Genomic DNA, 14,425 nt, shown 5'->3' with positions numbered 1-14,425 from the left:
AAGTAATTAGCCCCCAACTAAAATAAATTAATTAATTAAAAAAAAAAATCTCCAGGTGATCCTGTGAAGAAAGCTTGGTCACTAATTGTTGAGTTCAGGATTGGCAGAGAATCCCTCTTGAAGGAAAAAGTTAAACAACTGGGTACATGTCAACTGCAACTGCTTTTTTCTCAAGAGCTTGTTTTCTGAGAAAAGGAAATCCTTGGAGAGTATTTGACTCCATGTTATTTATCACCTGGCTTATATGAAATCCATTACACACCTTCATAACACAGTGATCACAACTGCTCAGGGGAGAACTGAGAAAGGTGCAGATGTTTGTTGCCTTGAAGCTGAAGAAACACACACTGAAGACTTAGAATTAGAGATGCTGATCTGTAATGCAGACCAGCTTCAAAAGGGGCTGTGCCAGCCCTCTCAACACTAAAGACAGCAGAAAGCTGGGTACCTATCATTCCTGACACCAATACAGAGCTACCTTCTGAGTCAAAGGAAGCATGTTGCCAACAAAATTTGATGTTGTGATTTCCAGCAAGAAGAAAGGTGAGTGTATTCATCTGTGGCTTGAGACTATTAAGTCTGGAAATAATACCATGAAAATTCAGGCAAATATTCCTTATACATTCATGTATGGAATTACTTATAAAATCCCGTTTGTATACTCCTATGTCCTAAACACTATGCAATTTACTTGTTATACAGAGGAGAATAAGTCTGATGAGGTGCATCAACTGACTTGCAATATATCTCAAGTCTAAAAATGTGCTGTTTAGAAATGACTGATTTCTGAATGTAAAGTGGGAAAATTAAATCAATTACAAGGTGTTGGAGAATGTTTTCATGATGATTTCTAACTTACGTAAGATTGAAAAGAAAAGAGAACATATTTACCACACAACAGAGACAAAGAGAGTTGGTAGGATTATTTCATGTGAAAAAAACAAGTAAAAAGACAGACAGCTGCTGTCTGCTTCTCCTTTAGACTTCAGTCTTTCCCAGCATCAGGGTCTTTTCCAATGAGTCAGCTCTTCACATCAGGTGGCAAAAGTATTGGAGCTTCAGATTCAGCAGCAATCCTGTCCAGTGAATATTCGGGGTTGATTTTTATGGCACAAATAGAAAATGGTAATACTGATATGGCATCATAGGGTAGATGGATGAGACAGTTTGTAGCTGATGATGATGAATTAAAAGACTCTGAATGTCACACTTTAAATCCCATCTGTAGATACCATCTCTATATGTTGCTGTATATGTTTATATATGCACATACATATATGTATATATGTGGATATGCATATGATTATGTATGTACATACTATACTATGACTCACTCATCTATTCATCAGTTGACAGACATAAATTTGAATTATTTCTAATTTGCATTGCTATGCATAAAGCTGCCATGCATGTTTTTATGATTATAAACATGGCTAAATGTTTTAATAGAAAATATATTTATTATATTTGAAAATAAATATTGAATTTAGATGTACTTTCCTTCCATAAATAGACCCAGAGTTAAGAGATTATATAGGTGGAAAAGATGCCAAAACTGTGAATCATTTATATGGAGCACTCTACTCCAAATGAAAAAGAACATAATGAATTCCCTCCAATGATGGTGTTTTACTCTATCCGCTCCAGAGACTACGCAGATGGAAATGGCAGCAGAAAATCACTCTTCAGTGACTGAGTTCATCCTCGCTGGGCTCACAGAACAGCCACAATTCCAGCTGCTCCTTTTCCTCCTCTTCCTAGGAATCTATGTGGTCACGGTGGTGGGGAACCTGGGCATGATCACACTGATTGGGCTCAGTTCTCACCTGCACACACCCATGTACTATTTCCTCAGTAGCTTGTCCTTCATTGACCTCTGTCAGTCCACTGTCATTACCCCCAGGATGCTGGTGAACTTTGTGACAGAGAAGAACATCATCTCCTACCCTGAATGCATGACTCAGCTCTTTTGCTTTCTTGTTTTTATAATTGCAGAGTGTTACCTGTTGGCTGCAATGGCATATGACCGCTATGTTGCCATCTGTAGCCCATTGCTCTATAATGTAATCATGACACATCAGGCCTGTTTCTCCCTCATTTGGGGAGTGTACATGATGGGACTGATATGTGCGTTCTCTCACACAGGCTGCATGCTTAGGGTTCATTTCTGCAAATTAGATGTGATCAACCATTATTTCTGTGATCTTCTGCCCCTCCTAAAGCTCTCCTGCTCTAGCACCTATGTCAACGAATTACTGGTCCTATGTTTTGGTGCACTTAACATCTTTGCTCCCATCCTGACCATCCTCAGCTCCTACATCTTCATCATTTCCAGCATCCTCCACATTCGTTCCACGAAGGGCAGGTCCAAAGCCTTCAGCACATGCAGCTCCCACATCTCAGCTGTTGCTATTTTCTATGGATCTGCAGCATTCATGTACCTGCAGCCATCCTCTGTGAGCTCCATGGACCAAGGGAAAGTGTCCTCTGTGTTTTATACTATTATTGTGCCCATGCTGAATCCCCTGATCTACAGCCTCAGGAATAAAGATGTGAGTGTTGCCCTGAAGAAAATGCTTGAGAGAAGAATATTTTTGTGACCAGACATAACATGAGCATGATATTTTAGATCTAGTCATTGCTTATTACATTGAATGCATGTATGATTCTCTTACTTCAAAATCCTTACCAGATCTTAAAATCTGAGTTAAGAACAAAGTTTCATGTTGTGTTGCATTGCTCAAACCAGTATGCTTCCTACAATGCCATTTATTGTTTTCAGTGTGTACTTGCATGCTTACTGTCCAAAATGTACTATCTGTGGTAATGTTCATAAAGGTTACCCCCGTGCTTGTGTTTTACTGCCATATCTGCAGGACCTAAGATAGTTCCTGACACTAGAAAGACCTTGATAACTTTCTTATTTCCTTTTTAAAAACATTTATGAGAAGCCATATATATCTCATACTGTCTTTGTTCATTACTTTCTCTATCTACATATGACTTTTAAAAGCTAAAATCAATTAAATTTATATTTGACAAGTTCTTCAAAGATCTGCAATAAAACTGATGACATCATAAATGCTATCATAAATTGCTATCAAAAATTTAGAAGTATGAACGTATGTAGCTTCTGTATCAAACCCCAGTGCAGGGAATATAACTTGTGAACAGCCGATTTCTTAAGTCATTAAATAAAGTTAAAAAGCCAATATCCTTGAAAAGAAACTCTTGGTTTTCAAGCATGCAGCCTACATGTGTTAAAAAATAATATGTATGGTTGGTATCTGATGGGTCAACGTAACAAATCTGGAGATACATTGGTATCTCAAATACCAATGAACTCATATACTCCAGTCTAGATTACCATGGTTTCCTATACCCAGAGCAGAAGGACTTCACCTATATTCATATTGAGAAAATTCTTAGTATGTAGAATTTTACCACATGTAAATTATAGTTCAATAAATTTGGTTTCAAGATAAAGAGAAAATATGATGACCTATATTGCCACAGTCAGAGTTGTGGATCTTTCTAGATTGCTTCCTTGAACCAGAACATGATTTTTAATTACTCTATACATTAAGCAAACAACATCAGTAAACTTTTTCACATTAAGTGACAGATCTCTGTATTATTCCTCAATATTTCTTTTTTTATAGAGTTAGATAAAGTCATTAACTTATTCTACTTGTTAGGAACTTTTCATGGGGTTATGACAATAACCAGTTGAAACCTTCCTGCAGCCTACATGTTAAAATATAACAAGTACTACTGCCTTATAAATACATCATGGCATCTAAATACAGTTAATATATATCAAGGAGAAAAAAATTGTTCAAATATTGCACACAAATATTATTTTCTGTTTTTTTTTTCTTTATCTCTTGTGTGAAATCACTTTAGAATGTTCCTTTAGTACAGGTCTAAAACTTTCCTAAAATTCGGAATTCTTATATAGCTTGACATGAAATTCACCAGAGTTCTAATAAGATCTATCCCAGCCTTGCTTTCAACCTATAATCTAACAAAAATGATAAATTACAACTATATGACACTATTAAACACTAGAGAGTCAATGGGAGAAAAGGGAATTGCTAATTGTAACTTTTCCCAAGAGTTGATACTTGTGGGATATGAACCTAACTGGAGATCATTATCATTACTTGTTCCTCATCTGACACTTAGCATCGATACTCAAATTATAAATCACCATTCACATCAGCCAACATTTGCAGAGGGCCATCGACTTCAACAGAGGTCAGGACAAGTGACTCAAAATTATTACAAAAGACTCTTCTAGGTTATGACCCTACAACAACAAGAAGTCCTGCAAGGTCTCAGAACTATCCACCTGCATCACCAGAACCATTTTCCCTACAGAGAAATAGAATAGAAGAATACGCAGCACTGGTGTTTGGGGGACAAAGAGGGATGTATCTGAATCCCAGTCCAGGACTTTAGAAAGTTGAATCTTCTGTTTTAGCTCCCTCAGGTGAAAAGATGTGAGTAGCTATTTTTCTGTCTCTATCTGTCCTCACTCTAATATCCACACTCCCTGTGGAGCAGAGGTTCCCTTATCATCTCTCTGTCCCCGCTGGATAAAAGTATGGCCAGTATTTCTTTGTTTACTCATTTCAACTCAGGTAGTGTGAGAGCTTTGTTCACTTCTATTGGAGTCTATGTTAACTTATCACTACACTCCTTTCAATAATTTTATTAAAAAATCATATTTATTGATACTTGTATATAAGGCATTGTGCCAAACACTGTATTGAGTTTACAGTCTAGTACAGAAGAAAAGCTGATAAGTAACTCATAATAATTGACACAGAATTAAGCACATGCTAAATGTAAACAATAGGAAGGTATCAGCACATAGAAAATGGTCTTATTAACTGGGGTTTCCATTATTAAAGCCCTTGACTTAAGGACCCCAACCATTGACTAGATTTCATCAGATACACTGGAAAGTATGAGAGACAGTTAAAGAAATATAATGAGTTATAAAAGAGATTTTTATCAAATGCTCTTTTGTATAATAGTTAAACCATGTGACACCTGGTGGGACATAAAAATAAAAGATTTTGTTGTTGGGTGATATAAATCACTGAATGACAGAAATTTATTCAAACTTTATTTGGAGACCTTGGAAAACACTAATATTTAGGAAGTTTATATTTAGTAAAAACTTCAAATTTCAGGATCATTTTATGTATTTAGATAGAAAGGAGGAACAATAAAATGTCTTACAGAAAAAAAAAAAATTCCAGGCATCATCAGTTCAGTCGCTCAGTTGTATCCAACTATTTGTGACCCCATGGACTGCAGCACACAAGGCCTCCCTGTCCATCACCAACTCCCAGAGTTTACTCAAACTCATGTCCATTGAATCGTCGATGCCATCCAACCATCTCACCCTCCGTCATCCCCTTCTCCTCCTGCTGTCAATCCTTCCCAGCATCAGGGTCTTTTCAAATGAGTCAGTTCTTCACATCAGGAGGCCAACTATTGGAGTTTCAGCTTCAACATTAGTCCTTCCAATGAATAATCAGGACTGATTTCCATTAGGACGGACTTGTTGGATTTCCTTGCAGTCCAAGGGACTCTCAAGACTCTTTTCCAACATCATAGTTCAAAAGCATCAATTCTTCAGCGCTCAGCTTTCTTTATAGTCCAACTCTCACATCCGTACATGACCACTGGAAAAACCATAGCTTTGACTAGATGGACCTTTGTTGGCAAAGTAATGTCTCTGCTTTTTACTCTGCTGTCTAGGTTGGTCGTACCTTTTCTTCCAAGGAGCAAGCGTCTCTTAATTTCATAACTGCAGTCACCATCTGCAGTGATTTTGGAGCCCAAGAAAATAGAATCTGTCACTCTTTCCACTGTTTCCCCATTTATTTGCCATGAAGTGATGGGACCAGATGCAATGACCTTAGTTTTCTGAATGTTGAGTTTTAAGCTAGATTTTTCACTCTCCTTTTTCACTTTTATCAAGAGGCTCTTTAGTTCTTCTTCACTTTCTGCCATAAGGGTGGTGTCATCTGCATATCTGAGGTTATTGATATTTCTCCCGGCAATCTTGATTCCAGCTTGTGCTTCATCCATCCCAGAGATTCTCATGATGTACTATGCATATAAGTTAAATAAGCAGGGTGACAATATGCAGCCTTGACGTACTCCAGCCATCATAGCAGTAATGAAAATGCCACTGAACCAAAAGCTATAATGGAAAGAAACTCAATAGATCAAAATTAAAATAACATTGACAGTATTAAGGTCTTTCCAAGGGTATGGATCATGCTAAGCATCTTATAGGAATCATTTATCTGAATTTACAGAAATGGTAGATTTTAGTGTTTCTGTTTTTCAGAGAGTTGGAGAGTAAACATGTTATCTCAAGACCACACAGTAAGAATGGGGTTTAGCTGAAGATTCAATCTCCTACTGTCTAACATATTCAGGATCCATTAGAATGAAGATAATAGAAGTACATTAAATTCAATTACCCATTAGGTGCGTCCTTAAAGAATATCTGATATGTACATGGTTACTCAGTCTGTGCTCAAATTTTTATCAGCTCGGGGTGTGTCTGATAATAGGGATATTTGTCTTTGCTGTAAAACCAAATATTTCTTTCCATAATTTAAAGCAGTTAATTTTACTCAATCTCTTGCACATATAAAATAAGTTCAGTACCTCTCACTGCCATATAATGAACATTGAGATAACTGCCCTGTGTCACAAGAATTTTTGTTTTGCTGGAAAAAAATATCCTCGGTTGTTTAAGCCATCTTAAAATACCATATTTCTAGATCATATTTATGAAACTGTGCAGCTTTTCCTTTATCACACACAGTGTTTTACTTCAAACTGAACACAATAGTCCAAATATTGTTTGAGTGTTAAGAATATGAATTTCTATTTTCCAGTATTTATCCATTTCCTTTGCAAATCTAAACCAAAAGTACACTGGTCTTTAAAAAAAACATATCACTGTTGACTAGTATTTAATTGACACTAAAATTACTTATTTTATTTTGCGTGTACTTTACTTATCCACATCTCTACCATCTTTGTATTCTTTTGAGAGTATGTGCAAAATACATGATTATATTTAAAAAATGTTGGCATACCTAACACTTAGTGCTTTGCATAGATCAATCTTAGTACACTGATGCCCTGGTCACAGTGGTGGAGTACATGGCTTGTATTTAGGCCATTATACTCTCACTCCTAAGATTATCCTAATTAGAATAAGAAGAATGGTTCCTGGGGTGGGAAAACCTATTGAGGCATAAACATGATGTCTGCCAAGCAGTTGCATTCCTGCCCTCTGGAGTCAAAGTCCAAGGAGAAGAAAGCTGAGACATTAAAGCATTAGATCTTAGGTGAAATGATACAGGTCATCAGATATTTTCAGTTGAGCTGTTACTAAAGAAGACAGCCCCCCCCAAAAAAAAAGAAAAAAAGAAGACAGCCCCAACTAATATAACTACTTTTCACAGACTTGTGAATCCTCTCTTCATTAATTATAGAAAGCATACACTAATATTACTTACTATAAATGAAAGGAAAGTTCTATGCCATTCGACATGCATGATATTAATATATAAACATAGAAATGTGGAGGAAAGATGAGTACTCAGAAATAATACTAGAAACATTTCTTTTGACAGACTTTAAAAATTCATAAATTGTTGTTTCTCTTAAACTTTATGAAATATCTTAATTATAAAGTTGTTGATGTTTATAATTTCTATTCTAGTTCGACCAGAATGATTGTTTATCCTACAGTAACAGGATATACTGGAGAATTCCCTTCGTTATGTATGTCTTCTGACGATGGATAAAGAATGATCTCTGCAGAATTATTTTCTGCCTCTCACACCCACAAACACAAACTCACCTACATATATGCATAAACCTCTCTCTCTCTCTCTCATACACACACACACGTACACTCATTTTCTGTTTCTTAAACTTAGAACCTGCCGAGAAGAAAATGGACCCTCGAAATCACTCCCAGTGACTGAGTTCATCCTCGCTGGGCTCACAGAACAGCCACGACTCCAGCTGCCCCTTTTCCTCCTCTTCCTAGGAATCTATGTGGTCACAGTGGTGGGGAACCTGGGCATGATCACACTGATTGGGCTCAGTTCTCACCTGCACACACCCATGTACTATTTCCTAAGCAGCTTGTCCTTCATTGACCTCTGTCAGTCCACTGTCATTACCCCCAGAATGCTGGTGAACTTCGTGACAGAGAAGAGCATCATCTCCTACCCTGAATGCATAACTCAGCTTTACTTCTTCCTCCTTTTTGCTATCTCTGAGTGTTACATGTTGGCTGCAATGGCATATGACCGCTATGTTGCCATCTGTACCCCCTTGCTGTATAATATTATCATGTCCCATCAGGCCTGTTTCTCCCTCATTTGGGGAGTGTATATGATGGGACTGATATGTGCATTCTCTCACACAGGCTGCACGCTTAGAGTTCATTTCTGCAAATTAGATGTGATCAACCATTATTTCTGTGATCTTCTGTCCCTCCTAAAGCTTTCCTGCTCTAGCACCTATGTCAATGAATTACTGATTCTGTGTTTTAGTGCACTTAACATCTTTGCCCCCAGCCTGATCATTGTCAGCTCCTACGTCTTCATTATTTCCAGCGTCCTCCACATTCCTTCCACGGAGGGCAGGTCCAAAGCCTTCAGCACATGCAGCTCCCACATCTCAGCTGTTGCTATTTTCTACGGATCTGCAGCATTCATGTATCTGCAGCCATCATCGATCAGTTCCATGGACGAAGGGAAAGTGTCCTCTGTGTTTTACACTATTGTGGTACCCATGCTGAATCCCTTGATTTATAGTCTACGGAACAGGGATGTCAATGTTGCCCTGAAGAAAATTCTAGAGAGAAGAATATTTTTCTGATTAGAAATAATATGAGAATGAGTTTTTAGTCTATGTAACTGGCTATTTTATTGTGCAAGTTGATATTTAATTTTAGCCCACATGTCAGTATATATTTATTAACATACATCCATACGTTCAGTGGTATTCTATTGATATTATTTTGTATTTGTATGGCCTGTGATGCCATTTGTCTCTGAGATTTTCTCTCATAAACATCACTGAGACACAGATTAAAAGAAATAGGATGATCTGGATACATGGGCCCACTAAAGCCACCAACACCGTCCCTCCCTCTGTTCTTCTTTACAATTGATAAAAACCTTCTGTCAATGAAATATCTTCTAGTAGTTATCACTAATGTTCTTTCTTCTGTCCGATAAAAAACAGCAAAACTGCTATCAGTATAATGACTGTAATCTCTAACTTTAGCACATTTAATCTGGAAAAGTATCTTTCCCAAATCCTAACTTGTGAATATCCGATTTCTCAAGTCATTAAGTTGTGTTGACAACCAACCTGGGGCTTGGAAAAAATTTTTAGATATGATCCCAAAAGTATAACTCATAGGAAATTGATAGTGTGAATTTCATCAAAATTAAAATATTTTGTTTTTCAAAGACAGTGTTAAGAGAATAAAGGATGGTTTTAGATAAGTGTATACACATTTATTTTTGCATCTAATATATATATGTAGATAGATGGATAAATAGTAATTTCCGGGTTTCATATTTTTCTTTCTTAAGTGGCACTTTTTTATGATAAATGAAAATCACCTGACCTACTATAATTCATTATCCAGTTTAGCATATCATGCATTCTCTTTAAGTATTTTTACAATATATTTTTTGCTAATGTTAGATGATACTTTAAGAATTCTAGAGTTTGCCTTGTTTTAGATGTGTGACTAGATTCTAGAAAACAAGTGTGAATCTATTGCATACTTCTGACACTATACTAGAAGCCACATCAGCCACAATACCTAGAGTGAACGCTAGATCTTCCTTTCCAAACTCAGATATTTCTCCCATATGTATAACTTTTCATATTTACGAATCATACGAAAAAAGTATTCTTCCCTTCTGAGTCAAATTCAATTCAACATCTTTGAGGTATCAGGTTTCAAAGAACCGTGCTTGACTTTTTCCTCTTTGGTTTTCTTGATCAATTTCTACCACCCACCCATGCACTTATAAAATAAATAATATGTGAATACTTACTTTATATACTGGGCATGTCAGGCTTACTATTACCAAGTCAATGGGTTGCTAATCCAGGTAACTCAGGGTTACAATTGAAGCTACTGTCACTGGATGTGTGTGTGTGTGTGTGTGTGTGTATGTGTGCACTCAGTTGCTCAGTTGTGTCCAACTCTTTGAGGCCCCGTGGACTGTAGCCTACCAAGCTCCTGTGCCCATGGAATTTTTCAGGTGAGAATACTGAAGTGGGGTGCCATTCCTTACTTCAGGGCATCTTCCAGATCTAGAGATCCAGCCCACATCTCCTGTAGCTCCTGCATTGATGAGACCCAAAAAGAGGAGCTTCAAATTTATCATTCTATTTGACTTAATAATAGCTTCAATTGTTTTTTCACAAGCAGTTATTTATTTTGATGAGAGAGAACTGAATTACAAGTGGATTTTGAAGATCATTTTAATACATGAAGGAAATTAATTAGTATAAATTATTTGTGAAAATTTATTTCCTGATGCTGGATTTAGGGTATTTAAATGCTCATATTCATAATTTATAAATCATCATGGATTCAATCAAGTCTGTTTGAATGCGAGAATCAGACACACTCATTTCTGTACTTTCTTTGTTACCTGTATCCAAAACCACTGGAAAGTGGCTTCAAAGATTTAATCAGAACCAGATGAAAGTTAATATTCTGACACATTTGGACTGAAATGTATTTATGAACAAAAGTCTTCTTCCTTCAGCTTTCTCATATTCTAAGAAGGGTTTATTAGGTCAGTCATGCCCATCCTTAAACATTTTATTACATAATATAACTTCTGTGATCTTCAAAACACATAAGAGAATATAAATAAGATCTATACAAAATGTACTCTGTATAGATCTAGAAGACAGATCTATAGACTCTTGAAAATAACTTGCTTGCTGCCTAATTGGTATGTGAAAATAATATGATTTATAATAGATGCTACACTATTACATCAGCACTCTAAGGCAAGTTATTATGAACCAATGGTGTCTCAGGAATTGTTGGAAATGTTGTATAACATTTGAGATGTTATAGTTTTGAAATGTGGAAAGAAGATGGCTTGAAAAGGGCAAATACAAGTGTTTGTCCCTGCGGCCTCTTTTGTTGATGAAATTAGACATTTATTATTATAAATGAGTTTTTACAATGACAAAATGAGAGATTTAGGGAAGATAGATATTATAATAATTAATAAATTTTTGTACTTAAGTGTTTGTGAAAGTTTCCTTTTCTGAATTGTGCAAGAGACACTACACTCAAGTGTTCTCATGGTGTTGGTTAGAATCATAAGGAAATACTATCACTTATGATTTAGCCAGAGCAGCCTATGTTCTTTTTGCTTTTCAGGAATGTTTGATGTCTATAAACCAAGGGGGGAGGAACTATGTCATTAGTTGGTATTAATTCTGCAGTATGCTCATTCAGAGTTTCAGTTCTTACCCTGGAGAAGATAACATAAAAATCTATAGCATCATCCACAATACTTAGAGTGAACCCTAGGTTTTCCTTTCCAAACTCGGACATTTATTCCATAAGTATAACCTTTCATATGTATGAATCATATGAAAAAGTATCCTTCCCTTCTGATTCATATTCAATTCATCAGTCTTTGAAGTATCAGGGTTCAAAGAACCATGCTTGACTTTTTCCTCTTTGATTTTCTTGACCAATTTCTACCACACACCCATGCACTTATAAAATAAACAATATGTGAATACTTACTTTATATAAATGCTTTTGTGTTAATGTAAATGGACAGACTTGCAAAAGTAAAATTTAAACTCCCAACTAGAGAGGTAGGATTTATTTCTAAGAATGAGACCATTTCAGGCCAGTTGGGTGGGGGAAATATCTGCAAAACTTGCAGAATATTGGAACTCATAAATAGAAGTGAAATAAAGAGATAGGCTGGTATTTCTTAATGATGCAAATTTTCATTGATGTTGCACCATGATCTGAGATATCCCCTTGGGGTTCATCCTCAAGAAATGAAATTTCTCTGTAGCTATGGGACTTATTGAAATATATATGATGTTGAGAGACTCACCTCCCTCTCTGGAGCTACAATCTAGTACCATCAAATTTTCAGTGACTAGTAAATAAAGACAGTTAATGGTCGTGGGGGTGCCTGGAAGATGTCTCCAAATCTTAAGGATGAATCTATGAGTGGTTTTTCAGTCATAAAAGGGCAATTGGTGTCTGTATTGCCTTTTTTTTTCTTTCTTTTTTTTTTTTCTATTTTGAGGAAAGGACACTAAACTTGGAATCAGGAGATCTGAGTATGACTTGCTCTTCACTTTTTAGTTTTAGAAAAGGTTCTAACTCTCTGAATGTCAGTGTTCTTTTTTAGAAATTTGGATTCATTACCACTACTTCACAAGGATTTTGTAAGAACTAAGAGATAATAAAATTACATTATAACAAATAAGCAATATAAACATATCTTTATTTAAAATTATCATTATTTTGAATGAATGTTAGAAAGGCAGGATTAGTAACTCAGCTCAGTCGTGAGTAACTTGCTCAGTTGTGTCTGACTCTCTGTAACCCCATGGACTGTAAGTCCATGGAATTCTTCAGGCCAGAATATTGGAATGGGTAGCCTTTCCTTTCTCCAGGGGATCTTCCCAACCCAAGGATTGAACCTAGGTCTCCCACACTGCTGGTGTATTCTTTACAAGCTGAGTTACAAGGGAAGCCAAGAATACTGGAATGGGTAGCCTATCCCTTCTCCAAGGGATCTTCCCATCCCAGGAATTGAACTGGGGTCTCTTGCATTGCAGGCAGATTCTTTACCAGTTGAGCTATCAGGGGAGCCTAATAACTCAGCAGATGTTCCTATTGTTCTTTGTGGGAGATTCGACTCTACTATCTAACAGATGTAGGATCTTGGTCAATTTTCTCAACTCTTTGTGCCTCAGTTTCCTAATGTAAACAGGAATTAACTCTACCTATCTCAGAAAATTGTGGTAAGGACTAAAGGTGTTAATGTACATGAAACATTCAGCAGTGCCTGGACAGATTTCTATTAACATAACTCAGGTTTTGTCTCTTTTTAAATTAATTAATTTTTATACTTAAAAAAAATGGAGTATGATTACTTTACAAGCACATTGTGTTAGTTTCTGCTATATAACAAAATGAATCAACTATACACACACACACACACACACACACACACATATATATATATACACAGCAGATTCTTCCTTTAAAAAAAAAACAAACTACAGACCAAACACAAAAGCATCCCAAAGAGTTTCTGTCATTTTAAAGGACTCTTTCTCAGTGGTATTCTGGTCTTCCCCATGGCACGTGTCTTTTATTAAGATATAGTAAGGATGGTATTAAGTTGTTATTTTAACTTTTATAACTATATTAATAATTCTTATTGTTATAGAGGTAGATAGATTTATCATATTTAAATCAAAGCCATCTGCTCACCAGGCAAATCATTTGTTAAATGTGTGCCTCTTCAGATATATTTGAGAAAATTAACAATGTAATAAAGGCAAAGAATTTCAGAGGATATTAGGGGTGCAGGAAGGAAAAAAAAATGCATTTAAATTGGGAATGCAAGTTCTTCATATTTGAAAGAATATCATCCTACAAATAATCAAACCCTTATCATGATACGAACACAACACTTAACAAGGCAACTTAGCCATTAATTTTTTCCTATACTGAAATAAAATCTAACTTTTTACTAGTTCCACTTTTTTACACGTTATTAACCATGGATAAGCACACAGCACATCTACATAGCAGCTCTCTGATTATCTGAAGATGAACATCAGGTCTCTGCTTCTCTAAGTAAAATTTCCAGGGAGCTTTCACAGCAGAAAGATTAGAAGTTTAACTCTGCAATCAGACCTGAGTTTTAATCTCAGATCAGTTATTTTCTAGCTACATGATCAGGTTACTAAAAACTCCCCATGCTTTTATGTCTTCTTTCACTTAATAAGGTTGTTTCTGGGACTTAAATTAAAAAATAAAAGAAATTAGCATAACACTTGCAAATACTCAGTCAAAAACTGTTATTTTAACTAAAGCATTTTCCTATGGAATGATTTAAAGTCACTTTACATATTTATAATATTCCTTTAAAAATATTTAGTTTATTAATGATGTTTTGTAAACTACACTTGCTAGAAAGACACATAAGATGATAAGTAAATAATTGCTTATCCTTTATTAAATAGCTTCTCGGTTTGACATCAGTACTGAGACTTTGGAGACCTGTATTCCATTTTGAAGTCCAACATTCTAACACAG

General features: G+C 35.9%; 1 protein-coding gene and 1 pseudogene across 1 annotated transcript; both read left to right on the top strand.

Annotated features, from left to right (window-relative positions):
• The first annotated feature begins 1,640 nt into the window (after positions 1 to 1,640).
• On the top strand, positions 1,641 to 2,600 carry LOC145523100 (olfactory receptor 8G1-like). Its single transcript, XM_081532889.1, has one exon. It carries the CDS (start codon positions 1,659 to 1,661, stop codon positions 2,598 to 2,600), a length of 942 nt encoding a protein of 313 aa, XP_081389015.1. The 5' UTR covers positions 1,641 to 1,658.
• A 5,372-nt stretch (positions 2,601 to 7,972) lies between these two features.
• On the top strand, positions 7,973 to 8,943 carry LOC145522404 (olfactory receptor 8G1-like; annotated as a pseudogene).
• Positions 8,944 to 14,425: the final 5,482 nt, after the last annotated feature.

Source organism: Giraffa tippelskirchi, chromosome 10 (genome assembly GCF_054371585.1).
Source record: "Giraffa tippelskirchi isolate mGirTip1 chromosome 10, T2T-mGirTip1v1.2.pri, whole genome shotgun sequence".
Lineage (NCBI taxonomy): Eukaryota > Metazoa > Chordata > Mammalia > Artiodactyla > Giraffidae > Giraffa > Giraffa tippelskirchi.
The sequence above is the reverse complement of the archived record's forward strand: the minus strand, read 5'-3'. Positions and strand labels throughout refer to the sequence as shown.